The sequence below is a fragment of the Kryptolebias marmoratus genome, linkage group LG14, assembly GCF_001649575.2.
Source record: "Kryptolebias marmoratus isolate JLee-2015 linkage group LG14, ASM164957v2, whole genome shotgun sequence".
NCBI classification, from domain to species: Eukaryota; Metazoa; Chordata; class Actinopteri; order Cyprinodontiformes; family Rivulidae; genus Kryptolebias; species Kryptolebias marmoratus.
This window is the reverse complement of record NC_051443.1, coordinates 17,491,927-17,519,685: the sequence shown is the minus strand read 5'-3', so window position 1 is coordinate 17,519,685 and position 27,759 is coordinate 17,491,927. Positions and strand designations below refer to the sequence as shown.

General features: G+C 47.3%; 3 protein-coding genes across 4 annotated transcripts; 2 read left to right on the top strand and 1 right to left on the bottom strand.

Annotated features, from left to right (window-relative positions):
* Positions 1 to 16: 16 nt before the first annotated feature.
* On the top strand, positions 17 to 7,814 carry tmem120b (transmembrane protein 120B). Its single transcript, XM_017410587.3, has 12 exons — positions 17 to 165; positions 1,702 to 1,820; positions 1,979 to 2,095; positions 2,225 to 2,284; positions 2,356 to 2,451; positions 2,526 to 2,615; positions 2,716 to 2,781; positions 2,864 to 2,925; positions 4,718 to 4,810; positions 5,048 to 5,112; positions 5,342 to 5,410; positions 5,986 to 7,814. The coding sequence occupies exons 1-12, from the start codon at positions 103 to 105 to the stop codon at positions 6,097 to 6,099; spliced, it is 1,014 nt and encodes a 337-aa protein (XP_017266076.1). The 5' UTR covers positions 17 to 102; the 3' UTR covers positions 6,100 to 7,814.
* On the bottom strand, positions 7,123 to 12,323 carry rhof (ras homolog family member F). The gene is made up of 6 exons (XM_017410588.3): positions 10,392 to 12,323; positions 10,089 to 10,282; positions 9,795 to 9,882; positions 8,912 to 9,021; positions 8,493 to 8,627; positions 7,123 to 8,356 (listed from the first exon to the last, which is right to left on the bottom strand). Exons 1-6 carry the CDS (start codon positions 10,408 to 10,410, stop codon positions 8,192 to 8,194), a joined length of 711 nt encoding a protein of 236 aa, XP_017266077.2. The 5' UTR covers positions 10,411 to 12,323; the 3' UTR covers positions 7,123 to 8,191.
* Positions 12,324 to 13,264: 941 nt separating this feature from the next.
* On the top strand, positions 13,265 to 26,881 carry setd1ba (SET domain containing 1B, histone lysine methyltransferase a). Of its 2 annotated transcripts, none has more exons than XM_017410586.3 (18): positions 13,265 to 13,378; positions 15,922 to 16,073; positions 16,325 to 16,423; positions 16,683 to 16,953; positions 18,322 to 18,443; positions 18,876 to 19,967; positions 21,282 to 22,013; positions 22,534 to 22,707; positions 22,793 to 22,886; positions 22,966 to 23,177; positions 23,271 to 23,352; positions 23,436 to 23,807; positions 23,902 to 25,173; positions 25,373 to 25,539; positions 25,623 to 25,748; positions 25,876 to 25,995; positions 26,412 to 26,549; positions 26,637 to 26,881. In XM_017410586.3, exons 2-18 carry the CDS (start codon positions 15,936 to 15,938, stop codon positions 26,808 to 26,810), a joined length of 5,385 nt encoding a protein of 1,794 aa, XP_017266075.1. In that variant the 5' UTR covers positions 13,265 to 13,378; positions 15,922 to 15,935; the 3' UTR covers positions 26,811 to 26,881. The 2 variants fall into 2 exon arrangements, with proteins under 2 accessions (XP_017266075.1, XP_017266074.1); XM_017410585.3 differs by lacking the exon at positions 13,265 to 13,378 and adding an exon at positions 15,390 to 15,519.
* Positions 26,882 to 27,759: the final 878 nt, after the last annotated feature.

The window sequence follows — 27,759 nt, the reverse complement described above, 5'->3', positions numbered from 1 at the left end:
CGCCATGCACCACAATTAAAAAGCGTCTGAGCTGGGCGGGGGGAGAGAGAGAGAGACTGAGCGGTCCGGGTCCCGCTTCGCCACGCCGTCAGTTGCACCACAATGTCCAGACCTCACTTTCGGACAGAATGGGAGGACATTGACAAGGAGTATCAGCAACTTCAGGTGACAGGGATGCTTGTGGAGAGCTTTATGACAGGCGGCCGGGCTGAGCTGACTGCAGGCGTGGGTGACACTGACAGATACCGGAGCGGCTTCGGTTCGCCTGGCTGCCCGCTCCTGGCCATTCATTCCCGGGCTCAGCCTCGGAAGCGCCGCTTAGAGCTAACAGCCGTGTCGGTAGCAACGCCCGAGCTGTAAAACGAGCTTTTCTCGGCGCTTGTCGTCTTCGACTCGCCTCTGGACGTCCCCGTGTCGTTATGGCTAATAACGTTAGCATCTGGCTCCTCGGTGTTTATGCGTTTTCCGCTAAAATAATAATTAAAAAACAGCTTCAGCGACGCTAACAACTCGGTGACACGGTGGTACAAATTGCGCAAATGCTGCCAAAGTTGCGTGGGTTGGTGGTGTTCCAGTTTATTTGTTTAAAAGCACTGTTTAGTATCCGCTGAGTTTGTCCTCCCTAACTAGTGTAGCTCAGCTAGCCGGCTAACTTAGTTGAACCAACTTTGCGCTGAGCCGAAGCATCTGCTTGTGGACAGCTGAGGCTAGTGCCAGCCACTTTAAAATATTAAAAATGTTTCTGTTTTTACAACTAACCAGTCTCCTTTCAGAATCTGATGGTTCTGGGGAGGTGCTACAAGCATCTTCTCCAGGTTCTAAAGAGGCAGGATGCTGTTCAGTGAGGAAATGTATGTCACTAATTCAATTAAATGGAAGCCCTCTGTTTAAAAATATCCCTCCTCGCAATTTAATTAGCCTCTGCCATCCTTCCAAACTTAGTTTAAAATTTGCACAAGGGCACTGCTAATGGTGTTAGAGTGGTGTGTTGCCATGAATCTGACTTCTGTCCTCCTGACAGAGAAGTATCCATGATGCTTTTTGTTTTTATTTGTTCATTTATCGTTTTGCAGCTCAGGACCACCTCTGGTTTTGTGTACTACAGCTGTATCCATATGAGAAAATCATCATGAGATGTAGAAGCTCAGACAAAACAAATGCAATCCAAATTAGAGGTTTTTTTGGCTACTTAAAAGACTACAGTATCCACTGTTTTTATTTTTATAGGTTCTCAAATCAAGTAATGGCTATACTTTTGAGCCTATATATATATATATATATATATATATATATATATATATATATATANATATATAATGAATAGAGTAGAAGTAAAATGAAATGTTTGTGTTTAAAGGGTTCATCTCATTTTGAGGGTATTTGAAATAAGTCTCTGAGTTTAGATCATGGGGTTATATGTTCAGATTGCCCAGCTCAAAAGTTTTAATTTGATAAATTTCCCGCAGTCCAAGATTTTATAATCAAACCTTGCAAGTCTGCCGGCGATATGGCACCAGATGCTTCCTGTAGCGACCAAAAGTAGGGTTCGTCTCGTCTTGTAAAGCAGAGTTGTGGGTAGTTTTTGTTCGAAGAAGGCGTCAAATAAGATTTCCCCGTTTGTCAACACAGAACAAGTCGAACTTCATTTGTGCTTCATCCCGACAGATGTCGAACCGACCGCGTGTTTCCTTTCATTCCCAGGAAACTCATAAAATATACAGACAGAAGCTGGAGGAGCTCACCAGCCTTCAGGCGACGTGCAGCAGCGCCATCAGTAAACAGAGGAAATGTCTGAAAGACCTGAGGCACGGCTTGACCAAGTGAGTACTGCCAACAACAACGATAAATAAATCTGTTTAGTAAGTTTCAGTCACTACTCTGGACCGATTCGCTGATGTCTGCCAGGATTTTGATTGAATTTATAAGGAAAATTATAAAGTTTCCCTCTCGAGTTATTTTTCCTGCTCTTTTCCTACAGGTATGCACAGTCATGTGACGAGGAAGAGCTGAAACTAATAACGGACATTAAAACACAAATCAAAGAGCGAGAGCATGTTTTCTTTGATATGGAAGCGTATTTGCCAAAGAAGAATAGGTAATTATGTTTTTTTTTTTGTTTATTTACACGCGTTCTGAGTGGCGGTGACGTGAAAAGAAGCTCTGAGTCATTAAACTGTATCTGTTAACCTAAAACGTTAGAATTTTGTTTGTTTTTATCTTTCAGCCTGTATTTGAGTCTGGTCCTGGGCAACGTGAACGTGACCCTTCTCAGTAACCAGGCAAAGTAGGTTGACGCGTCTCGCTGCCCGCGCTCAGACCGCCGCCGTTCCTCACCTCCGTCTCTCTTTCGCGCAGGTTTGCTTACAAAGACGAGTACGAGAAGTTCAAGCTTTACCTGACAATAATCCTGATGTTTGGAGCCATAACCTGCCTCTTCTTTCTCAACTGTCGGTGAGCGCTTCTTCCTCGTAAAGCCTCGTTGTTATTAACGGTTTGATTTATGCGTTTTATTTTTTCGTGTTCAGAGTCACTGATGAAATCTTCAACTTCCTGCTGGTGTGGTACTACTGCACGCTGACCATAAGAGAAAGCATCCTCATCACCAACGGTTCCAGGTGTGTTTCTGCCTTTTTGTGCTTTTATTTTGTAATTTATCGTGGATTTATATTTGTCCCTAAAAGCATTTCTGCGCTGCTGCTTTCCCTCTTATCTCAGGATCAAAGGCTGGTGGGTGTCCCACCACTACGTCTCCACCTTTCTGTCAGGCGTGATGCTGACCTGGTAGGACGCCGTTGGGTTTTCTTTTTCTGCATATTTTACAATGTACAGCGTTTTTATTGTTCTTGTTCTGTCTTTTGCACAGGCCGGAGGGACAGATGTATCAGATGTTTCGAAGCCAGTTCCTGGAGTTCTCTATTTATCAGAGTAAGTCTCGTTTGGTGACCCCCGAACATTCGCCGTGTCCCCTTGTGAGAGATCAAAGGGACATCCTGTCTTCTCTGACCACCCCCCCGTGCTTTACGGGTCGGTAAAGCTAAAAGCAAAGCACAACTTTAAAAACAATCCTGGTTCATAATAGGTGGAAAATTAATTTTAAAAAATCAAAAATTAAAGGGAGCTAAATGTACTTTGTTAGCATGCGTTTACAATCAGGATAGCTGTCAAAATGTGCAATTTTTCAGTTTTTGATTTGAGTTTTTTGTATATTTGTATAAAAAATAATAACTGCGTAATTTGTAAGAGATGAGTATCGTGTTTTGTTGCCAACAATGACCAGTGGAAAACAAAGTGCTGATGAGTCTGAGTTAAATTAAACCCCAAACAATCATTTAATGATGTAGAAATTGTGTCAAAAGCACAAAAATTCAAATCGGAAACCCTGATAATTGTATATTTTGACTGCAAATATGGCTTTAAGGTAGTTTTGTTTAGTTATTCTTATCTGAAGCTGGTTACAAATGAAAAAGTTACTGCACATTTTTAATTTTTATTTCATTTTGTAGGCAACATTTCTAAAACTCTGTCCAGACAGCTTTGAATTTAAAATCTTCTGGCTGAATTTATTAAGGCACTGAATGTCTTTTGTTGTTTGAGTTGCTGTCAAACGGTAATTTAGATGCAGCACAAATGGAAAAAAATGTTCTCAAAGTTGTTTTTTTGATGTTTTTCTTGAAGAAATCACTAAAAGAATTCCCAGTTAAACACAGAGATGGTGAAATTAGTGCTTTGTTTTTGCTAAGATTGAGGCTGATCCAAACCGAGCTGACAGATTATCATCTGTGGCTTTTGTTTATTTTGTTTGTGTGTTTGCACGTGCGAATATCCCAAATTTATTTGCTGTAATAAATTGCCGACCTTTGCTCACAAAGAACAAACAGTCCCAGCATTTCCACCTTATCTCCTTCTGAACTGCGCTGGGTACAAAATGTGCAGCACCTGAACTAAAACCTCTGTCTTTATTCAGCTTCTCTCTCTCTTTTTTTTTTTGGTTCTTAACTTTAGCCTAACTCGGCCACACATTTCAGGATTTAGTGTTCTACTACAACATTCGTAACCAATGTTTCTTTCGGGTCTTTTCTGGGCAGAGGCGCGAGGAAAGAGTTCAACCTTTTTAATATTTTTAAGTCTGTTACAGCCACAATTGGCTCATCAGAGTCTCTCCGGTTTGCTGTTTGACAAGAAAAGGAAGATTTGATAATTATTTACCATGTTTTCTATTAAAACCTCCTTAAAGAACCCGGGTTATAAGTAAAACATTAAAGCGCCGAGATGCCAGGATTCTTCCAAACAAGGCCCGGGAACATCGTGACCTCTGCTTCACTAAAGAGCAGCTTTACCGTTTACTCTCAACTCTAATTTAGGGCATAACAGCGCTGTAACCTCCAGCGTTCACGTCGGATTAGCTCAAACCAAAACGTGATCTGATATTCCTGGAGTCCGAAGCGACTCGGTGAAAGGATCAGCAGCGGCGACGATTATCGTTACGTCATGCTGAAATGTCCCTTTGAGTTATTTTAACAGTTACTGGAACGCATAAACGCCACCATCTCAGGACGACGGTGAAGCTGCAGGTTTCAGACTGAACTGAACATTGAATTTGTTAAATTTTTTGCTATTAGTGACATTTTCTGGCGGCTTTTAGGGTCAACTCAATCCGTTCTCCAGTAACGTTTTTACTTTTTTTTTTTTTTTTTTGTGCAACTGTTCCCCGTTTCAGGCTTCCTCCAGTTCCTCCAGTATTACTACCAGAGCGGCTGCTTGTACAGGCTGCGGGCTTTGGGGGAGAGGAATCAGCTGGACCTCACAGTGGGTGAGTAGCGCACTATTTTCGGTGCGAGCCATTCCGATTGTTTCTTGAACTGCAGCCGCGCGTCTTGTAAACTGTGGGGGAAAGGTGAAGAACCAAGACAGCTGTGAACGCCAGCTGCGTTGAGGCGTAGATGCCGGGTAACTCGAGCAAACTGGCCTTTCTGAGGCCTGAATGTCAAACCCAGCCGAAACGAAAGTGGAGGTCATGTTTGAGGCTACAGCTTTTGTCTCTTTGCAGAGGGGTTCCAGTCCTGGATGTGGAGAGGACTCACCTTCCTTTTGCCTTTCCTGTTTTTTGGCCATGTAAGTCGTTTTCCCACTTCAGTTTGAGCTGACGCTGCGGCTTCTACACACAAATACACGCGCTTACAGGGTCCCGTCACAAGACGTGTTCCTATAACTGTTGGTGTTTTGATTTAAAATGAGTACATGAACAGGTTTTATTATCAGAGGGGAGAGTTGGAGGATCAAGAAGATTTTGCTGAGTGCGCGGAGACATTATGAAAGCTGATTCCTCCTCTTGTGTTTGCAGTTTTGGCAGCTGTACAACTCTGTGACCCTGTTCCGCTTGGCAGGACACGAGGACTGTAAGGAGTGGCAGGTGAGAGTCACGCCGATTGGAAACACGAAATCCTGCTTTTAGGAAGGAAATCGTTCGTGGTTGGAACCAGCGGGCGTCCAGTCCTGCTCCTGGAGGGGACCACTGTCTGTCTTTGAAAGACTGAATGATTTACAGGCTTCTGCAGAGCTTGAAGAGCAGAGAAACGTCTAAACCCTCCAGGATGGTGGTCCTCCAGGAGCAGGATTGGACTCCGCTGCTTTAATGCTCTTGAACGCTTATTTTGAAACGTAAACAGAGCTGTCAGTAAAAGATCACAAACTTCATCTTGCAGCACGTGTTCACCAATCAGACTTTATTTATAAAGCAGCTTTCAGACTAGTCTTCAGATTAAACTGTTAAATTGATGGAATTAGTCTTGGAAATGAAGACGAATCACTGAATGTTAAAATTTGAAGCCTTGAAATAAAAGAAATGAAGACTTTTGTCTCAAATCTGGAGGTGACAGAAGTCTCACTTGACCACTCAAAAGTTGTCCGTCTCTTAAGTTTGGATGAATTTATATTAAACTAAGTGATTTTAAAATCAAATAAATAAATCTTTTCTCTGCTCCTCAGGTGTTCATGCTGGCGTTGACCTTCCTCGTCCTCTTCCTGGGAAACTTCCTCACGACGCTGAAAGTCGTCCACCAAAAAGTCCAAAAAACCGACAAGGCGCAGAAGAGCGACTGAACATACCTCGGCGGCGGGTGGGGGACGGGACGCCGGTGGCGCTTCGGGAGGCCGGCGGTCACGAATCAGACGCGCTGCAAGCCGGCGCTTCGATGCCAAAGCTCCCCTCAAAGACGCTCTTACTCCCCGACGCCTCGATGTTGCTGCGTGAACGTCCGCCGGACGAGATGAGCCGTCCGCTGCTTCGCTGTTCCCCCCACCCCCTGGTGTTTAGAAAAGATGTATGTCGGCGCATGAAGCTTCAGAGAGCCTGTGTTCAAAATCGTATGCAATTAAACGAGGACGGGTGGCAGAGGAGAGCGACGTCTGCGGCGTGCACACTTCTGTGAAGTGGTAAGGATCGAACTGCCTCTGGCGTCCAGCCGCCATTTCATTACAAGCCGGGGTTACAGATATGGTCTCAGAAATGACGACTTAAACGCTGATAATTAACTGCCTGTAGTGGACATGGGGGGAACAAATCTACATTGATGTGCTTTTTTTATTATTATTTTGTATCTACAGTCAGAGAAAGCTTTGTTCTTCAGGAAAGTTGGATGAAAAGGGAATCCGGCAGGTAGTTTTTTTAAAAAAAAAAAAAAGAAGCCATAACTGTTTGGTACATTTGTCAGAAACCACAAAATGGCCGAAGGAGCTTTTTCTGTGAGCTCCTGTTACTGAAGGTGGTGTCTGGCGGGTGGAGGAAGGCAATGAAATACGTGCAGTTTAGGATGGAAACAAGCTTTGAACACAAACAAAAAAATAAGCTCTGATTTCTGCACGGCTCTGAGGGTCCGGCCCGGTGAGACGCCGCCTTAAACCGGGCTGCGTCAGTCAGGATGGGGGGCATGGGGGTGGGGGTCACGCCCCGTGGAGGAGAAGCCGCGAGGCGACTGAAACGATTGGTCACCCATTCAGGTTTTGGATTTGCCCTTTCTGCTCGGACAGTTACTGTTTTTTTTTGGGGGGGGGGTTTTGTTACGCAATGCTGCTAGTGACAAAGTTACTGTAAGACGACAAGAACAACAACAACAACGAAAAAAGTCTAAAAGTCTTGTTTATTTTTCTAATTCCAATCAACATGCCAGTATACTTTAATATTAAACCTTTGTATATTTAACAAACGTCTCGCTGTAGTTTTCTCACCTTCTTTTCGTGCACGTTCACTCGAAACTCAGGTTTTTGATGCCTTATTCGTGGATTTCTGTACTGCATGCAGGCTGCTTCTTCTTCTTCTTCAGATGGTGGGAATTTAACTTTTAACTTTTGTTGAGGGGGAAATCTGAAACGTTACATTCAGTGTGAAAGCTGCCAGAATACACAAACCAACACAAAGTCCTCATTTTTCACGATGAACTTGTTCATTTTAAATTCCTAAAGGTATCTGGAGTGGAGTCAGTAACACAAGGGTTCAAGTCTGTGTCCACATGTATAAAAAGAAAAAGGAATAAAAACATGCAAGTGTTGCATGTGCATTTTCAGACCACGTTTATTTCAATTTGTCTGTTTGGCTTTAATGTGCAGATTTTTCCACCTCTAGTGGGCGCTGTTGGTAAAGCTAAGAGTCCAGCTGTAGCTTCACGGTAACAAATGTTTTTTGTTCTGCAGGAAATGAACAAATACTGGACCATTACATGCTGAAGTCCAACAGCTGTTCTGTTATTTCTTTTTAAATCTGTGTTTTAAACCGGATCCTTCCAAACGGCTCGTGTTGAAAATCCACACACTACCGCTTACATGTTCTCCAAAAAATAAATGACAACCTGCTGTCATTTACATACAGTGCAAAAATACTGTTTTTAAAAAAAATAAAATGAAAATATTTTTAAAAATTGGATAAACTCTAAAAGTGACATTCAGGAAGTTTCAAGTGCTCACTGCAGCGTGCAGAATTGTCTTTCCTGTTACGTCATTTGGGTGCACCAGTCGAGGAAGACCGTCTGACGTCTCGGTGGGGGGGGGAACCCGAAGGTTCTGAGTCTGATCCGGTTCGCAGAACGTCTCTGTCCAAACGCAGGGGGGGGGATCCTGAGCAGCAGTCGCCTTGTGGCAGGAGTGGGATACTGGGAGAGTCTTGTCCTTCATTTCTTTGTTGTTTTATTTTAATTTATCTTCACAGAACGACGCATCTCTTCTTCCGCTTTTGGTGCCTCCGTTTCCGTCTGAAGGCCAGAGCTCTCTTTGTCGCCTCCCGGAAAACGTCCTCCACGTTCTCCTGATACTTCGCCGAGCACTCGAGGTAGAGCTCTGCGTTCATCTCCTGACGGGTCTGCTCACCCTGCATCCGGACACACACACACACCAGGGTTTTCGACTGTGATCAAAATAAATGCGGTTGTATAGTTTGGTTTGGCCGCTTCCTCTTGTCGCCTCAGAGAAAAAGGCCAACGTCCGTTCACTATCTGTTTCCTCACCTGGATGTAGGTGACGGGAGCCAGATTCAAGGCTTTCAGCCGCCTCGTGCCCTCCTTGTCCTTCCTGAGGTCGGTCTTGCAGCCGATCAGGATCACCGGTGCTTCCCCGCAGAAGTGCCTCACCTCCGGGTGCCACTGGGTAAACAAAAAAAACAAGATTCACCAACGTTTCCCCCCCTTTCTGACTCTAGGCTTGATTGAATTATCTGACTGCGTTTCTTTGTTTGTTTCTGTAATGATAAGCATCCACAACGCCTCGCTGAGCACATGAGTCAATCACGGCTAAGAGAAAGCAGCCAACATACCAGACTTGTTTAATCGTTCACACGCTGAACTTGAAGTTCCACCTGGCTGCAGAAAAAAAGCCCTCGCTCTTTTTTTTTTTTTTTTAACACAAAGCGCCAGGACGGGCGTGTTACCTTAATTGCAACATTCTCGAAGCTGGTGGGGTTGGTGACGTCGAAGCAGACTAAAACCAGATCGGCCTCCTGGTACGAAAGAGGCCTCAGCCTGTCGTAGTCGTCCTGTCCTGGAGAGGGCAAAGGCACGGAGCACACGAGAACCCGATTAGGGCACCTGTACGAAAACAATCCCCCCCACCCAACCCGGCGTGAGAAGGAAGATGCGACGAAGCTGCGGGCGAACGCAGAGGAAACCACATCCTGACTTCAGCTTCCCTCTCTGCTCTTGTAGAGCTGTATTTGTTCAGAAGATAAGCAGGCTTTTCCTGTATATCAACACCCTTCTTTCAACACGAACATCCCCCCCCAAAAGAAACACGACTCGAGCCAGGGAGTTTTCAGGTTTTCGAAGTCATGTTTCATTATGTGCCACAGGTTAAGCATCTATAGATGAGCTTTGCCTCTTTGTGATCTTCATGAAGTTTGTTTTTTTTAAGAAAGCACTAAAGTTTAAAACCTAATCATGTTGTGGAAACAATATTAAGCTCCTGGATTCTATTTTTTAACATATTTTTGAAGAAAACATTGACTAATAGTCCTCTAAATCAAGTTGTTCCCATGATGATTGGTTAATAAATTATAATTGGGTTCCTGACAGATGACAGCAGTGATGATAATCAGATGTTACTGTCAACCTTTTCAACTTCCCCTGTCTGCTGGTCTCTGAACAATAAAGTGACAAGCTGCTAATCTGCGGGGCTTAACAACGACTGAACTTTTGTATCGTTTGCCCCAGACCGTGGTCAACTTTCACTTTTTGTAGGAAGAGAAACGCGTCAAATTTAGACTAAACGTTCCACCTGGAGGTGTTCTGGGGTGTTTGAGATTTCCTCTTTCTTACCAGCTGTGTCGTACAGGTTGAGCTTGATCTCCTTTCCTCCCAGAGAGATGGTCTTGATGTACTTTTCGAACACGGATGGAGCGTATTTCTGTTTTTGGAACACACAAAGAGACAGAGAGAGAGAGAGAGAGAGAGAGCTCGGTGTTTTGTCCGTCACAGAAGCACATTTCCCAACGTTTATTCGGTGAGCCTCGGCGTGCTGGCGTTTGTTATGGGAATGTGATGTGTTGTGATGAGAAAAAGTTTGTGATATAATTTGCAAAACCGTGAAGTCCCACAGGAGCTTCTGCTTACCTCTGGAAAATCACCTTTGGCGTAAACCATCAGCAGAGACGTTTTCCCGCAGCCTCCGTCTCCCACTATCACAATTTTGAGCTCCTCACCCTGTTTCGTGTTGCCATGGCCGTTTTGTGTCATTTTTCTGTTTGTATTTTGCCCTCTAGACGAAGTGGAACGGGTGCCAGGCGGGACGTGGCAGAAGATGCTCCCTCCAGATTTAAGGCGAAAAGTCTGATTAAAGCTACATTTGGAACGGCTGAGCAAGAAAAAGACAAGAACGGGCAAGTCTTATGGTATACCAGGTAACTCGGCGCTCACCACTTCCTGTTCCTGTCATTCTGACGTTGTTTCCAGCCGAACACACCCCCCCATCGCCCTCCTACACTTCTCCTGTCCCATCATCAAGCTGCTCGCTGAGGTGCACATGTGAAGCTGCTGAGCCCGACTGCTCCGACTTCCTCTTCTGCGTGCGTCTGCTCGTCTCACCGCCTGGGTGTGTGCTCACATGAAGAGACTGCCTCCGCCAGAAAGGGCGGGGAGGATCGGGACAAACGACCCAGAATGAGTAGATTTAAGCAGGTCGTGGAGCCACGAATGGAAAACTGGTGACCTGGACCTCGCAGAGCCGTCAAAAACGAATAAACTCGATTTTTGGGCTGGGCTGCGACGTTTAAATGATAAAGAACCTTTTAGGAACAAACATGGAAACCAGCATCTACAATACATCTTTACAGATTAGACCTGATTGTTGGTTTATAGCTTATAATCAGAGCAAGTTATTCTCTCAGGTAAAGAGGCTGGAGCTTGTCTGGCACCAGAGTAGATAAACTGGAAATGACATTCAGCTCAGCGTCTCAGAGTCTTGAATTTGTCACAAACTGCAGTTAAAAACACCAAGACAACTGGGAAACATTTATCTTGTACTGTTGTTGCTCTTTAACAACATGGATGCCTGAGAGTTTTTAATTAACAGACATGTAGATTTTAACCTTTAGGCAGCTCGGATCGTGTGCCAGGACTGAGTAAATCAAAGAAAAGACGTGATTGAAGTGGTTTGGAACATTTTTATTGTCACCGAGGCACTGCATTTTACACTGAAGTATGCAAACTGAACAGGGTTACATGAGAGGACATTTTATTGTGCTTTTTTATCATCGTTTAGGCACCAATGTGCACATTTCCTATACCTATATCCAGATTATAAACTGTTCCCCTGCTCATTTGGCTTCATATGAACAGGATGTGCGATTACTACGGACCCCAAAGCAACAAATCTGTTTAGACACCTCACAAATACATAATGTAAATATATTTATACATAAGTCAAGAGACTAAATCACAAGGCAATCACAAAGAGGAGAAGCCTGGGTTTTAAATACAAAGCACCGTCAATCCAAACCAAAAGGACTCCTGATTTGATTCAATGAACATCAACAGAATGTGATGTGATCAGAAAATAAAAAGATCAACAAAGATTAAAACGTGCTTGCTTGACTTACAGAGTGAAATGCGGAGGTTTAACATAAAAAGGTAAGCCTGTAAGGGAAGTCAGATTTGTCCTACAAGGGTGTCCACTCGCATGCGAGTAAACAAGGAGCAAAATGGTTGAAATATTTGACGCCGAGCAGGAGAGACAAGAGAGGGAGAGACAGCTGTCCTGCGGAGGAAGAGGCCAATCTCCTGTTGTGGAATATTCCAGTCTGTCAGCGGATCAAACCCACCCCGGAGGGGCTTTCTCTCTCTTTCTTTCTCTCTCTCTCCTCTCTAAATAAAAACCTATAAATAACCTCATTGGTGGATTTCAACTCAAAACCTTCTACTAAAAGTGACACAAAATCACCATCACATAGAGGCCAAGATAAAGAGCAAACAAGGACTTGAATGCTTATCAGCAGCCCTGTTTGGAATTTAAAAAAAACAAAGATAAAAACAGGCCTCTGACAAGCATGCTGCAGTTTGGTTTGCCCTGCTGCTCTTCAAAAAGAAAGGCACCAATATCCCCCAGAGGTCCTCTTTTTACGCGTTTTAGACCCTCCCACCTATATTTTAACTCTTTCACCAAAAAAAAGAAAAGAAAAGAGAGAGAAACAAGCCATATTTGCTTGCACTATCCAGCTTCTTCAACAAGCCGCATTGGTCGATTTGATCGCTCCACAGCCCGGAAAGCGCATGCGCACAGAAGCCCCGAAGCACCCTTCACCCAGATACAACGCGTCAAGCGCTTGCCGCAGCAGATTCCTGTTGACCTTATATGGTAGTGTGGGGGTTGCTGCAGCTCGCTCGAGCTCTCTTGGCAACCGTCCAGGGCTGTCGGATTTCTGCGGTTGCCAAGGGCGAGTCCGGCAGCAACCGACTGTTTTGCTTTTAATATAGTTTCACCCTTCACACGCAACGTCGACCATTTCTTTAATTTTTCTCTTTTTTTTCCTTGACTCTTTCGTTTTGTTTGTGAAACACACGACGCTTCGAGCTGAATCGTGCCCCTCACTTGTGAGTGCTCGAAGCGGCAGCACAGAGAAGGCGCTCTCCGGAGCCTCACCCAGTTATGGCGCAGCAACATTTTACAGCACAGTGCTCCCTTTGTCTGTAAAGAAGCCATTTTGAGACAGAGAGCTGCAGAGAAGTCATTGAGCAAGTACAGCCTACAGATGCTTACTATGGATAAAAGGAGGCAGTGAAAATAAGATTTTCTCCCCTTAATTTTCCTTTTGCTCGTTTAAGACTTGGATTACATGTTTTCAATACTAACTGTAAGTTTGCCATGTCCATAAAAATATGGGTTGCAGTTATATTTTAAAAAAAAAAGGAAATAGGCAGTTTTTGTTAATATATATATATTGTTTCCCCTACAAGTATTAATGTCTAATGCTCTCTGAGAATACTGTCCTACACAAGCTGGCAAATGAAGTGAAATAGCTAAAAAAAAAAAAAAAAAATCGTTACCTTTTAAAACATTTCCATGCAGTTTTATGTGATGTAGATCAAGACAAATGTCGAAAATGGACGCCTGCAATCCTGTCTTCAAGAAGGGAAGAGATGGTTTTGCATATTTGCCCACACAGATGATGCTTGAAGATGCATATTCGCTGCCTCAGAGGGGGGGAATGCTACCACTGATCTCCAAAAAAAAAAAAAGCACTTTTCAAAAGAGAGATCTATCAGTCGTGCTAATGGATTCCTTCCTTTTACAGGAGACGCTCTCCCACCCCTCATTAATGCCATTATTAGAGGAGCCGAAGATGGAGCAGAAAATCCTCCTGTCCCTGCGTTTAGGCCTGTTAACTGCATTTCAACAAAGTGCTGAGGTAAATATTTTCACCATGACAGCTTTCCCCTCCATCTGTTTCCTCATAGGTTTGTCTGTTTGTGCTTTAAATAGTTAAATAAACGCTTTAAAAGAAAGAAAGGAGGAAAAAAAAGAAAGGGTGGGCTACCTGAAAAGGCTCCTTTTAGGTGTTTAAATATACCCTTTTGAGGCAAGGTCAAGGTTTGCTCTTTGGACGAGTTAGAGGCGACAGGACGGGACGAACCTAACAGTGCTTGATGTTGTCTCCACAGTTGCAGGACAGGGTACGAGACAAGCCGCCTTGCTGTTGTGGGAGGAAAGTGTTTAAAGTCATTAATCAAAGAGATAAAAAAAGAAAGAAAGAAAGCACACTAAATTGTTGTGAAAAAAAAAGGTCACTAGTTATTCGTGGCCTCGCATTGGAGCAGAGGCTTAAAACCTGTATATTTATATGTTAACATGCAGTGAACATTCAGAGTAAAGTTAAAATATTTCCATGTGACAACATTTATAGAAGCTCAACAGGAAATACTTTTTAATGACAGTAACCGCATGCCTTACATCTTACATCATTATAAAAAAAGAGCTGTTAAATTATGATGAAAAAGAATTTGAACTTACTCATTGCAACTCATTCCCCTACAAGGCCACAAGTGCAATGCCAACATTTTGTCACTTTTAACTGTTTTTTTCTTTTAGTTGTTTTTTTTGCAACCATTTACCACCTCCAATGTTTATTCACAACATTTTGGTTTCTTTTCACTTAATAAGTATAAATGCTGTTATATATATATATATATATGGGTGTGCCATGACCTAGTTGAGACAAAGATGGACTCCAGGCAAAAAAACAAAAAGTAAAAAAATGTTTAAAAATTGGCTCAAAATGTCACAGAGGGCATCACATCCAGCACATTCTCTTCCATCTTCTCAATCCTTTAGAGGGAGCAATCATAGTTTTATCATAGTCCGTAAGAGGTGAGGAAATCGAGTGTAAAGATCCCTTTTTGGAACAAAGGAAACCCATATAGGCCATTGAGTCCTGTTTAAGGAAAATGGCTGCTGAGAGCACTCGGCCCCCTCTCCCTGCTCTCTGTTGAAGGACTCCTGAGCCGTGCCTCTAATAGCAGACGGCTCCGGCGGCTGCTGCGCTCTGATTGGTCCGCCGCGCCGCCGCTGTTAACCAGCCAATTGCCCGAGCACTGCCACCGCGAAAACAACACAAGCAATGTCAAACAAAAAAATACATATAAATAAATAAAAAACCCCGGTTTGCTCGACAACAAGCGCTCCGTCGAAAACAATTATAAGAATCACGAAAAAAAAGAGAAAATGTCCAGGTTTATAAAAAAATGTTTAAAAAAAACATCCACGACAGTCGTCCGTTGGTCTGAACTGGGACCAACTGACAAAACCTCCGCATTCCAACAGTTCTAGACGTTAAGTAGACCCGCAACATGTAACGCCGAAATCCTCATTTAGATCAAATCGTTATCGTTTAAATTAGGACCTACGAGCTCTCTGTCACCAAGAGCTTATTTTAAAACGTGTACCAGCGCGTCTGCGACACATTAAAAAAACTCGACCGAATCGGCTTTATCAGTCTTCAGAGGCAGTTAAGATATCGCTCCCTGTGTCTATCTTGTTTGCCGTTTAGGTAAATGCAGTCAGCAGATTCCACACATTCGGAGCCTCGTAGTCGATAAGCCGTCGCCAGATTTTAAACTAACTATATATTTGGGTAAAGGCGTCGCTTTTAAAGTTCTTTAAAATATTTCCAGTCCATGTCACGCGGTGTTTTATTTATTTATTTGCTAAATTAGAAGCGGCTTTTGTCACGAAAGTGCGACGGGTGCGCGGGGTGGGCAAGCCTAGCGGTGTATTGTGGGAGAGACAGCAGCTAGAGACCAGAGAGGCGCACACACACACTCACACACACATATACACATACATACACACACATATACACACACACAATATGTGCTGGCTCTCGCCGAAAAGGAGGCAGTATTCTTCAAGCTAAACCATGTAATGTAAGCGGCGAAAGGGAAGCGATTTCATCTTTTCATCAATTAAAAGAGCAGTCGATCGGACGAGCCATGTCCAAGCCGGGGGAGAGGAACAGATTGAACGAAGACCATGGCAGAAAGCAGAGTTCAAGTAAGCTTGTTCGGGGTGTTTTTCTTTCTTTTCCTCCTCTTTTCTCCAGCTCTCCTAATGCCTGTTTTCCGTGAGTGGGATATACGCTAGATCCAATTTTCGCTCTCGCACGGTTCAGCTCCTTTTAAAATACAGAGCCAAAAAAACAAGACTCTCTCTCTCTCTCTCTCTCTCTCTCTCTCTCTCTCGCTCTCCTCACCACCACCTCTTCTCCTCTCCTCTCGTCACCGAAGTCATGCATTTCCAGTTTGTTTGAAAGTGCTTCGGTAAAACGGCGGCGTCGGTGGTGTGTTTTTTTTTTTTTGCTCGGGATCGGGACCGCGTTTTGACGCTAGCTCCGCTCCCCCTCCCCTCCTCTCCTCACCTCACCCCCCCTTCCCCTTCCCCCGGCTGTCGTTTCAGGTCTGGCGAACGGCATGGACGGTCATCCCGTCTGCAGCTCGGCGGAGAAGCGGAGTCACCACTGGAGAAGTTACAAGTTGATCATCGACCCGGCGCTGAAGAAGGGATCGCACAAACTGTATCGCTACGATGGGCAGACTTTCAGCATGCCAGTGAGTGCCGCCTCTTGACGAGCGGCTACAATAGTAACAGAGTAGCCGACCTCCATGATGCGTTTTTTTTTTTTTTTTGGTGCTGCCCTGGGCATCTAAAAGGCTTCGTTTTGATTGAACGGCACCTCCGCTTTGAGCTGGACTACTTTGCAACAAGTTAGCTGTGTGTGAACTTGTGAGTAGGGTGAATAATACTATTGTGTCGTCCCCCCCCCCCCACTTCCCTCTCTTTTCCCCTTTCTCCTCCACAGAACCCCGGGATACCACCAGTGGACGTCGTCCGAGATCCGAGAATCGGTCGTCTCTGGACCAAGTACAAAGAGACAGACCTGCCTGTGCCTAAATTTAAGGTATCTACTGTGGCAGATGCTGCATTCCTCCACGAGGAACCGAGGTGCTGTCAGAAGTTGCAGACACACCCCCCTCTGTCTCTGTCATCTTTGGGACGTGGATTTAAAGTCTGGACGCAGTTGGGCGCACGCTTTTCCCAGATTCGAGCCTGAGCCCTTACTACCACTCTTATCTCGGCTGTTAGAGCTTAACCCCGCCGGGCGGTGCATCATTAACCCGGCAGCGCGTTAACATTAACTCCTGTCGTCCCTCTCCCAGATTGACGAGTGCTACGTGGGGCCCGTGCCCCCGAAGGAGGTGACGTTCGCCCGGCTGAACGACAACATCAGGGAAGGCTTTCTCATGGACATGTGCAAAAAGTTCGGCGACATCGAGGAGGTAGAGATCCTGTACAACCCCAAGAACAAGAAGCACCTGGGGATTGCCAAAGTCGTCTTCGAGAACGTCAAGGCCGCCAAGGTGGCCGTCCAGTCGCTGCACAACACGTCTGTGATGGGAAACATCATCCACGTGGAGCTGGACCCGAAAGGTAAACAGTGATTCATTCATTCATTCAGAGCGAAGGCCCTCAGGCTGCCGGTGCTGGCAGGCGGATTTGTTATTAAATGCAGGGGGCATAAGTCTTTTTTATTTATTCATTTATTTATTTAAAGAAGAGATTAAAGTGTGCTTCAGTCCCACGTTCTGAGTTCTCAGGGTGACGGCGGTCACGTGCTGAAAGGTACGTGTGTTGCCAGGTAACGTGGGTTAATTGAATTTCATTGAAAACGAGCCCGTTCCCACAAGCTCAGAGCTGAGGGTGCCGTGTACTCCCACTGTGCATAATTTCAGACCTGTAAACAAACACAAACCAATCTGCCTCAGTCCTCTCTACCTCACTTTGCTTCAGTTCAGGCACTTTTTTTTTTTTTTGCTAAAAATAAAAAATCATGATTAGCTTTTGCAGTCAGTAACTCTCGGTAGATAAAAAACATCAGCTATAGTGCTTTGTACAATAATTCAAAGTATTATAATGCACTAATTGTTGCTTCTGTGCTGATAATAAGTGTTTCTGATAATAACAGAAACACTTTAAATGATTTTGAACATATGAATTAGTGAATTAGTTCTACTATTTTCTAAATGCTTTGTTGGATCTGCTGGCATGTTTCAGTCACGTGTTGTTCGTTGTTCAGCTGTGAAATCAAACATGAACCTGAACGACACAAACCGTGCCGTTTGGAGGAGTTTCCCCCGGCAGCTTCCCGGATATCGGATGCAGTTCTGAAATGCGGGTGCGCGCTCAATGTAAACGAAGCGCTTGAGCGAATCAGCGGGACGATTGACCTGCATTTGGCTGGTCGTTGTCTGCGAAGGTAAACAAATATGGCAGAATCGGACGAGCACAGGATCTCAGAGGGGACTAACGAATATTAGGGATCAAGCAAACTTCTTCTAGACCGGCGAGTTTCAGACTCACCTGTCTTTTCATCAGCGTACTTTACTTGACAAATCTGAGCATAAATATGGAGCAATAGATCCAAACTGTCGGACTTCCATGGACATCACTGCTGTTGCCATGTTTTCAGTCACTTTGGTCGCCTCTGTCGGCAAACAAGCACATGTGGTTGGCAGCCATTCACCGATTTTGCCTTGGCAAATTGCGAGAAATCGTGCAGATTTTCTTTTTCTTTCCTTTTTTTTTTTCCACCGGCCTTCATGACACTGCAGTGAGTACCTTTTTTTTAATTCAGAAAAAAACAACACTTAGCGAGGCGGGCGCTGATAATATATCGCACGGCTTTCCCAAGGTTCCTGCTTTACAAAACGCCCGCTGCTTTGATGCTCATCCGACCAACCGTGCGGCTCTTGTGAGCGAAATAATTTGAGAATCCCGTCACGTTTGCTGTTTCCACAGGTGAGAATCGCCTCAGGTACTTCCAGCTCCTGATGAACGGCAGCTACACCCCACGGACGCTGCCGGTCGGTGGAGAGGAGACCCGAGAGGTTTCCCCTCTGAGCCTGGCAGAGGCATTACTGGTAAAGAAACATTTTAACGTCTGCAAGATGTTTGAAACCACTTTGAAATGTGTCAACAATCAGTTAGCGCTACTTCTTGTTTCGCTGTTTTATGGAATCACTCTCATTTTCTAAGATGACTCTAATCTTTAATATGTGTTACCTTGGTGCAGAGTTGTGAGATGTTTTCCGGACCCTCGATTGTGGTTTAAACTCTTAAAGCCACTGAAACATGCTCTTTGACCTTGCAGCCTGAGATTTGCCCAGCATTGTACTCGTTTATTTATATCCACTGGCTGAGGTTTCTTAAATACTGCCATCTGAGGAAAATCGTTTTGGTTTTAATTGAGTGGCTTCCTTGTTAGAAACCGTAAGAGCTTTTCAGATTTGGCTGCTGGAAATGTTTCGTTGTTGTCATGCTGACCGAGCTCCCTCTTGTTTGCCTCTTCTCAGGCCTGCGAGCCCATCCGCAGGTTGTCCGAGAGCAACATATCGTCTGTGGCCGGAGCTCTGCCGCCCAGCAGCTCCACCACTCCCCTCAGCCTGGAGACGGGTTACTCCAGCCTGAAGCAGGACACGCCGCAGTCCCAGGGAACCCCGCGGCAGCCGGGCACGCCCTTCTCTCAGGACTCCAGTTATTCCAGCCGGCAGTCCACGCCGGCGTACCAGTCGAGCCGTCCCGAGAGCTCCGGAGGCTACAAGTCTCGTCGGCATGAGAGTAAGTTCCAGGACGCGTACAACCGCAGACCAGAGAGGCCTCAGTATCGGAGCAACATGTACCGAAGCACGACGTCGGAACAGGCTCCCTCGCGACAGCTCCAGCTCACGCCACCCGAACCTCCGCCTTCCGCCACTTCCTTCAGCTACACGGCGCCTCCTCCTGCCACGCCAAACTTCAAGTCCGCCTTCTCGCCCTACCAGGCTCCTTTGCCGCCCGCCTTTCCTCCATCCGAGCCCCCTTTCCATCACCCGGCCCAAAGGGAGGGCGAGTACCTCCGACCACCGCAGCCGCCGCTGGCCCCTCCCACGGACTTTTTGCCCAGCAAGGACCGACCGGAAACGCCTCCGATCCCAGAGCCGCCGCCGGAACCCCTTCCCCATCCGAGTACCCCTCCTCCTCAGACGCCGGAGGGCTGCCCCTCGCCGGGCTCCCCGGCGCTGGATTCGGAGCGCAACAGCCTGGATTCACGCATCGAGATGCTCCTCAAGGAGAAAAGGACAAAACTGCTGCCGTTCCTGGAAGAGCGGGACTCGGACAACGAGGTGCGAATGGAGGGAAGTCCCATTTCCTCCTCGTCCTCTCAACTGTCCCCAATCCCGCCTTACACGAGTAGCTCGCAGGGCGGCCAGCAGAATTCCCGTCCCCCTAGCACGGGCTTGGAGGACATCAGCCCGACCCCACTGCCAGACTCGGACGACGAAGACCCGGTTCCTGGAACCGCCTCGCTGAACAGAAGAGTCGGTTCTCCCGCCCACGAAAAAAGCAAAAGTGACCTCAAAGACGGCCCTTTTGGAGGCCAGGCTCCCCCAGATAAAACGGACCCGGTAAGACTCAGACTAAAACTGTGTCATGCATTTTGCACGAATCAGCAGGCAGGTGGCAGATTCTTACTACAACCTGCTCCTGTTAAAAGTCGTGACATGGGGCTGATGTTTATGTGTGCAGGTGTGAATGACAGTTACAAAGGGACACAGGAAGTCAGGTCTAGTTTCAGTGCGAGATGGTTGTAGTAAAACTCTTTTTTTGTTGTTGTTTTTGTTCTAGCTTGCAAAGGAAGCTCTGGCTTTACAGCAACACTTGTTTCATGCTTAAAAACATGTTTGTTCGTTCAGCTAACTGCTGTCGACTTGTGTGTCTTTAACTAAAAATGCTTATCAGACCCTTCGCAGCTGCCCACAAGTTCTCAGTTCAAAGTTTTAGATGGTCAATGTGCTGCCTTTTAAAGTGTTTTCCTGTTACAGGAGCACTACCAGGCAGGCTGGAATTGCATTTCTACATTTTACTCAATGTTTTGAAGGGAGAAATAGGAGCCATTCTGCTGTTAAGGGAACAAAGTGCCCTGTTTCCTCTTTCTAACTCTCATTGCACTTGTTCACACACAGAGGAAAACACGGTTTGGCTGTTGGCCCCATTCAGCACCGCACTTCCTGGTTTTAGCGGAGACTGACAGTCAGGATTGCCTCGCCGACCTCACATTTCAAGTTATCACAATGCAAACAGAGCAAACGGGTCATTTGGGTATGGAGGCCACTCCCCTAGCAAGTTTAGTCGGCTCACTTTCATTTCTGCAGCAGTGCCCGCAAAGCCTTTCGTGATGTGCAACTCCAGTCGCAGGCAGATCGTAAAGAAACGGCGCGGCTGATGTTTAAATCTTTTATTTGCAGTTCCCGTTGCGTTTTTGTTAGCGCTGTGAACACATTGTTCTGTTTGGAAACATGCTGACCAGAACTGCAGGTCAATTGGGTGTACTAAACTTTGAACTCAGATCAGGTGTGGAGTCATTTGCTGCTTTTATTTTGAAGGAGTGCCTCAGTAGCAGGTTTCAGTAGTTTGATACGGAGTGAAATCAGTCATTCGTTGCCATAAAACAGCTTTAAGCTGCTCATTTGTGGTTGCTTCTGAGTAACTTTTGACATTAGGAGATGTTGTTTTGTGCTGCGTTAAAGGCAGAAGGGCAGATTGAGACATTTTGAAGTCCAGCAGCTTTTTTGTTTATGATCTCAGAGACCTTGTACATAAATGACATTTGCTCAGGTGGCTAGGATATATATATATATATATATATATATATATATAAAAAAGGCTGATGATTGTGAAAATCTGTCCGTAGTTCTGACACAATGTCCCTTCTCCAACAGGGCCCTCAGTCGTCAGGAGAAGACATGGAAATCTCGGACGACGAGATGCCCGGAGCTCCGATCACCAGTGGAGACTGTGGCATCGTAAACGCCGACATGTCCCCCATGCAGACCATGTCCATGCATCCCGCCGGCTACCACCACCTGCAGGCCGGCTTCGCCATGTCCCACCACCACCTGGGCCCTCACGCCGCCATGTCGGGACATCCCGCCCACCTGGGCGGTCACCCCGGGGTCCCCCCCCATATGCTGGCCCCCATGAGTCCCTACGCCCCGAGCATGATCCAGCTGATGGGGCTGATGAACTGCGTGCCGTGGGAACGGTGGAGCACGGTCCCCATGTCCTTCCAGATGCAGCAGCAGATGCTGAGCCGCATGGCTCAGACCAGAGGGCCCTACTCGTATCCCCATTTCATGGACGGCTGCGCGTCCGGGCTGTTCGGGGGACACTACCAGCCTCTGTCTATGGACGCTACACCCGCTTGCAGCACAGGAGCGTCCGGGCATGAGTGGAGCCATCCCAGTTTGCCAAAGTTCAACCCCACCGTTCCTCCTCCGGGATATGATACTAAGAAAGAGGATCCCCACAAGGCCACGGTGGACGGCGTGCTGCTGGTCATCGTCAAGGAGCTGAAGGCCATCATGAAGAGGGACCTCAATCGCAAAATGGTGGAGGTGGTGGCTTTCAGGGCTTTCGATGAGTGGTGGGAAAAGAAGGAACATTCGGCAAAGGTGAGCTGCTCATTTCATCAGCCTCTAATCAAAACGAGCAGAAAACAAATGGATGTGTCGACCTTAGTGATGACCTTTATGTGATTTGCCTCGCTGTGGTCCAGCTTGCGTTCACAACCAGGAGTTTTGAATTAATAGTATAACGCCTGTCGTTGTGACGAGCGCCGTAAAGGATTTATCTGATCTCGCTCTCGGGTTGTTGTTTATTTAAATGCAAATATTAAAGCAGAAGGTGGCAACTTATTTTACTAATGTCAACAACTTTGCTAATGGATTGTTTAAATGACGTCATGGAAAAATACCTGTTAATGATTTTGCTCTGTTGATTGAACACGCAGTCTTGAGGAGCTTTGCACCGTATTAATATTTTAATTTACTGTAAATTTAATGTAATTTATACACCAGAAAACGAACTATTTGCTTTAACATCTGGGACTTAATGTTTTAAACAAAGATTTCTCTTTAACGCTGTAACAGGGTTTAATCTAACAACTACTGACCTGTTTGTTTCCTTCCCAAGGCATCCTTGACTCCAGTGAAGGGCGCTGAGGGAAAAGAAGAAGAAAAGCCCAAACCTAAGGAGACGCTGGCCTCCAGTCTGCTCGAGAACTGGAATAAGGGCGAGGGGCTCGGCTTTGAAGGAATGGGTCTAGGGATTGGTTTGCGAGGAGCCATCCGGCTGCCCTCCTTTAAGGTAAGAAACTTTAAGAAGCTGCAGCAAAGTGTCAGCACCGTGTTTAGATGTTCCCGGGCACTAAAGGGTTGGATGTTGTGCTCAGGTGAAAAGGAAAGACCCGCCCGAGGCCGCGGCAGCCGGCGACAATAAGCGAGCCCGGCCGTCCACCCCGGTGGATGACGAGCTGGAGGATGAAGGTAACTTTCAGAAACTTACCTCTACCAACGGGCGTTTTTGTTTTGGTTCAGTTTTGTTGAGAGTTGGTGTTCCCCTCAGACCGGGACCGAGACCCAGCTGAGCTCGGCTCGGGCGATTCCAAAACGGACGGCGACAGCGCGTCGGCAAAGAGGCGGCACTCGCGACCGCTTGAGCTGGACAGCGAGGGAGAGGAGGAGATGGACACCTCGGAGAAGGAGGAGGAAGAGTCTGACGTGGAGGAAGACGAGCCTGATGAAAAGAAGGACATTGACAGGCTGTCGTCCGTCAAGGTAATATCCGTAAAAGCAAACGCCCGGTCATGGGTAAAGAATTGGGTGTTTTTTTTATTTTTTTTATTAATGACCTGTCGGATCGCCTCACAGGAAAGCGACAACGAGGAGCGGGATGATGAAGAGGACAAAGGCTCAACTAGCGACAGTGCATCCTCTGATTCATCTGATGATGGTACTTTATATCTGACAGCAGCGGCGTGTTGGTTCCTCGTGTTTCCTGTTGTTTTCTCACCGCCGTCGCCTCATTTCTTCCAGAAGCCGACAGCTCTGCCTCCTCCAAGGCCAGCTCCGACTCGTCGGCGGAGAGCTCCGACTCCTCGGTGGAAAGCTCCGACTCGGAGTACGAGCTGAGCTCCGAGGAGGAAGACGAGGAAGAGGAAGAGACGGCGGCGGATGATGAGATGGACGGCAAAGAAGCGGCGACCTCTTCGTCCTCCTCTTCCTCGTCGTCGTCCTCCGACGAGGCGGACAAGGAGGTGAACAGTAAACCACCGAGTCCTCCCTCAGTGGCAGTCAGGGAGCTGAAGGAGGAGCGCGGGGATGAGGAGGTGCTAAGTCTCAAATCTAAACACAGACCTCCCAGTCCTGAGGAGAACCGGAAGCCGCCGTCTCCTAAAGGTGTTCCAGGTGAGTCTTCTCCCAGCTTTTTTGTTTTTTTACGGCAAACATGCTCCTTAACTATTAAACATCTGGTGAAATGTATATATTTTGTGTGTTTTAGTTAAAGAGGAAACGATTCGGGTTGATGGAAACATCAGTGTCGTTAAGCTTGAACCTAAGGAGTACGTGACAAACCTCCGGCCCCCCACTCCCACAGGGGCCCTGCCCGACAGCGACCAGGAGACAAAAACCAAAGGTAAAGCGGAGCCCGAAGAATCCCCCTGCACCCCCGTGGGATTAGTCCCATCCCATCCAAATGCACCGGCCTCTAAGTCCATCTCTGCCTCCCTAATGCACCTTCCCCTCCCTCCTCACCCTGCCGTAGAAGGTCGGTCCCTCCTCCACCCTCCCCCCAGCCCGCTCCCCGACTTCCCCCAGCGGCCCAGGCTCCCCACGGTCGAGGACATCCCTCGGACGCCGGGCAGGGACCTGATGGAGCGCGCCCGGAGCCTGGGCAAGTCTCAGAGCACCGACACTGTGCCCAACACGCCCGGCAGCGACGCGCCTCTGACGGGCAGCAGCCTGTTGCTCAGCTCCCCTCACATCCCTGGTAGCCCCTTCTCCTACCCCTCGCAGTCCCCCGTCCTCAGCGCAGGAGTCCCTCGTACGCCAGGAAGAGACTTAACGTTCACCCCTGTCTTCCCTGACCCCGCAGCACTTTCGCTAAATAGGAAGAGCCTCGACGAAGGAGCCGTTTTTAAGGAGCCACCGGTCACTGCTCTGCCTAACCAGGTCCTGTCGGCTGCCACAGAGGACTCCGCCACCATACCTGAAGATCTCCCTGCGAAACTCGCTGCCGACGTTCCGGGGCTGTTGGACACCACGCCATCGAAGAAGAAGCCCGGACGACCCAAAAAGGCCCCAGCTATCTCTTCAGCCGACGACTCTTTGGAGTTCTCATCGGAGTCCATGGATCTGCCTCGGGAGTCCCTCTTTGGAGCTCTGTCCCTCCAGATGACGTCGGTCAAGTCGCCCAAGCACTCCAGCCTGGACTTCCGGGAAGGAGAGGACGAGCCTCAGACGACGCTCCTGCCTCCCGCTGACGGCTTCATCTCCTACAAAAAGGAGGCGTCGGCGCTTTCGAAGCCCGCTCGGAGGTCGAGGCGCGGCTGGGAGGAGCTGCTCCTGGACAGCCTGTCCCCCGTCACCACCCCCCCCCGGGCGTATTTCAGCCCGCGCTCCGAGTTCGAGGAGATGACCATCCTGTACGACATCTGGAACGAAGGCATAGACGAGGAGGACATCCGACTTCTGCAGATCACGTACGACAAGATGCTGCAGCAGGACATCGGCAACGACTGGCTCAATGACACGCTCTGGGTCAACCATCCTCATATCCTTACTGTTTAAAATGCACTTACTTACAAAAAAAACATCAGTTAAATCATTGCTTCTTAAAACAAACAAATGTCCAGCTAGGCAGAAAAATAAAGAGTGGCTCCCTCTGCTGGTTAAAGTAGGGAACTGTTAAGTTTAAAGCTAAACGTTGTTTTTGAGAAGTTGTGCCTAGTTTTTCCTTGACTCCCCTGCACCGACCAACATCCCGGGGGTGAAGAAAAAGAAGAAAGAAGACGGCATGAGGGATCACATGACGGGCTGCGCTCGAAGCGAGGGGTACTACAAAATCGACAAGAAGGACAAAGTGAAGTACCTGCAGAGCTCCCGGCTGCAGTCAGAGGAGCCGCCGGTCGACACACAGGTGGGTGGAGGTCGTGATGTCAGAGTTACTCGTTTGGGTTTAACACAGACGGCGCGTTCGCTGACGGTAACTTGTGTCCGCAGGGTATGAGCATTCCCGCGCAGGTCCACGCCTCGACCAGAGCCGGCTCGGAGCGGCGATCGGAGCAGCGGCGCCTGCTGTCCTCGTTCGCCTGCGACAGCGACCTGCTCAAGTTCAACCAGCTGAAGGTAAATAAGGTCCATTGTAAGAAAAACTGTAAACAAGAAGACAAGGCAGGCAGTTTTAATGAGGAGCGGCGATACAAAGCTCAGTTTCTGTCATCTTTAATGGCGCCGTTTTTCCTCTTTCTTGCAGTTCCGTAAGAAAAAGATCAGATTCTGCAAATCGCACATCCACGACTGGGGTCTTTTTGCCATGGAGCCCATTGCTGCTGATGAAATGGTGATCGAGTACGTGGGCCAGAACATCAGACAGGTGAGGAGCGGTTCACTCAGAACCTTTTGGTTTTTTTTATTTTACAATTCTGCTTTGCATTTATTAAAGTCCTGGGAGGTTCAGAGACAGAGTCAGTCCTGGATGTTGTTGATGCGTCCAGATTCAAACAGTGCTTGGATCAACACCTGGACCCTCTGAAGCCTCACATGTCTCCAGTGTTGGCGTAGGAACATCCCAACTGTCTCTGCAAACTCATAGATAAATATTTGCATTAAAGGGAAAACTAAGAGCCTGCGGCAAAACTAACCAGTTCATCGATGAGGCTTAGAACATAAATATTCAGCGTTTTACGAGACAAATAATAGCATTAAAAGATGATAATATAACCAGAGAGAGTTAGAACTGAGTATAATTTGTCCAGACCTCATATGACGAGCGGTTTGTTTTCTTTCCAGGTGATCGCGGACATGCGGGAGAAGCGCTACGAGGAGGAGGGCATCGGCAGCAGCTACATGTTCCGAGTGGACCACGACACCATCATCGACGCCACCAAGTGCGGCAACTTCGCCCGTTTCATCAACCACAGCTGCAACGTAAGGCGAGAGCTAACGCCGCGCAGGAACGCGAGCGCAAAGGAAAGATCGTAACGCGCGTTCTCGTTTCTCTTCTTCCCTGTTCAGCCGAACTGCTACGCCAAGGTCATCACGGTGGAGGCGCAGAAGAAGATCGTCATCTACTCCAGGCAGCCGATCAACGTCAACGAGGAGATCACGTACGACTACAAGTTCCCCATCGAGGACGAGAAGATCCCGTGTTTGTGCGGCGCGGAGAACTGCAGGGGCACGCTCAATTAACGGCAGCTCCGAGGCTGAGGGGGGAGGCACCGATGGAGGCGAGGCGGATGGATGGAGCTCCGCCTCCTGAACGGCACTCTTCTCATACTAAACTCTAGATTGTTTACGATTTATGGTGCTCTTTTTCTCCCCCTCTGTATGAAAGCCGTGACTCACCGGCGCGGCGTTTTCTCCCCCCCCCCCTTCTTTGTGACAGAACAGTATTTTCAGCACACTTCCTTTCCACATTCAGTCCTGGTTTGTGTGTACATTTTTATTATTTTCAATTTTTTTTCTCATTTGTTCCATAAGCTTTACCCACGTCGGACGTGGTACAGAACCAAACTCGCGCGTTCGGCTGCTCGCTGACGCCGCTGAGATGCACAAACTCTTCTCCGCGTCCATCCAGCCGCAGGCGGGAGGACGGCTGGAGCGACTCGCTGCTACACCACCCGTCCCGGGGTTGAAATCAAACTGGACGCGANCCCCACCGCCCCGTGGTGTGAATTAGCCGGGCGGCGCGCCGCCCCCCCCCCCCCCCCCAACCCTTCCACCAGCCAACATCGGACCGTGCTGCTTCGGCTCGTTTAAAGCTGACCCGCGCAACATTTGCATTAATCACAATCACAGTGTTTTTCCACGCTCCTTCCTTCAGAAATATGAGTGACACTATATCCCTGCGCCTGTGTGTGATCGAGTGTGTGTGAGAATGGGAGTGTGCCGCCCCCTGCTGGCCGTGATGCAGAACTAATCATTCTACGCAGGGGGGAAAAAAAGGACTTCCACTGAGCAGCAACAACCTAACCTAAGCTGTCAAGTTCGAACATAACTTTGATTTTAAGTGCCATACGAAGCCCCTTTTCGTCAAGGAGGGCTCTGGCTGTCCGCTCGTCCGCCGGGGGGACAACTGGACGTTTGTCGTGTCGTTTCCCAGCTCCTGTTCTTGGTTTTACGTTGAATCGAAGGTTTC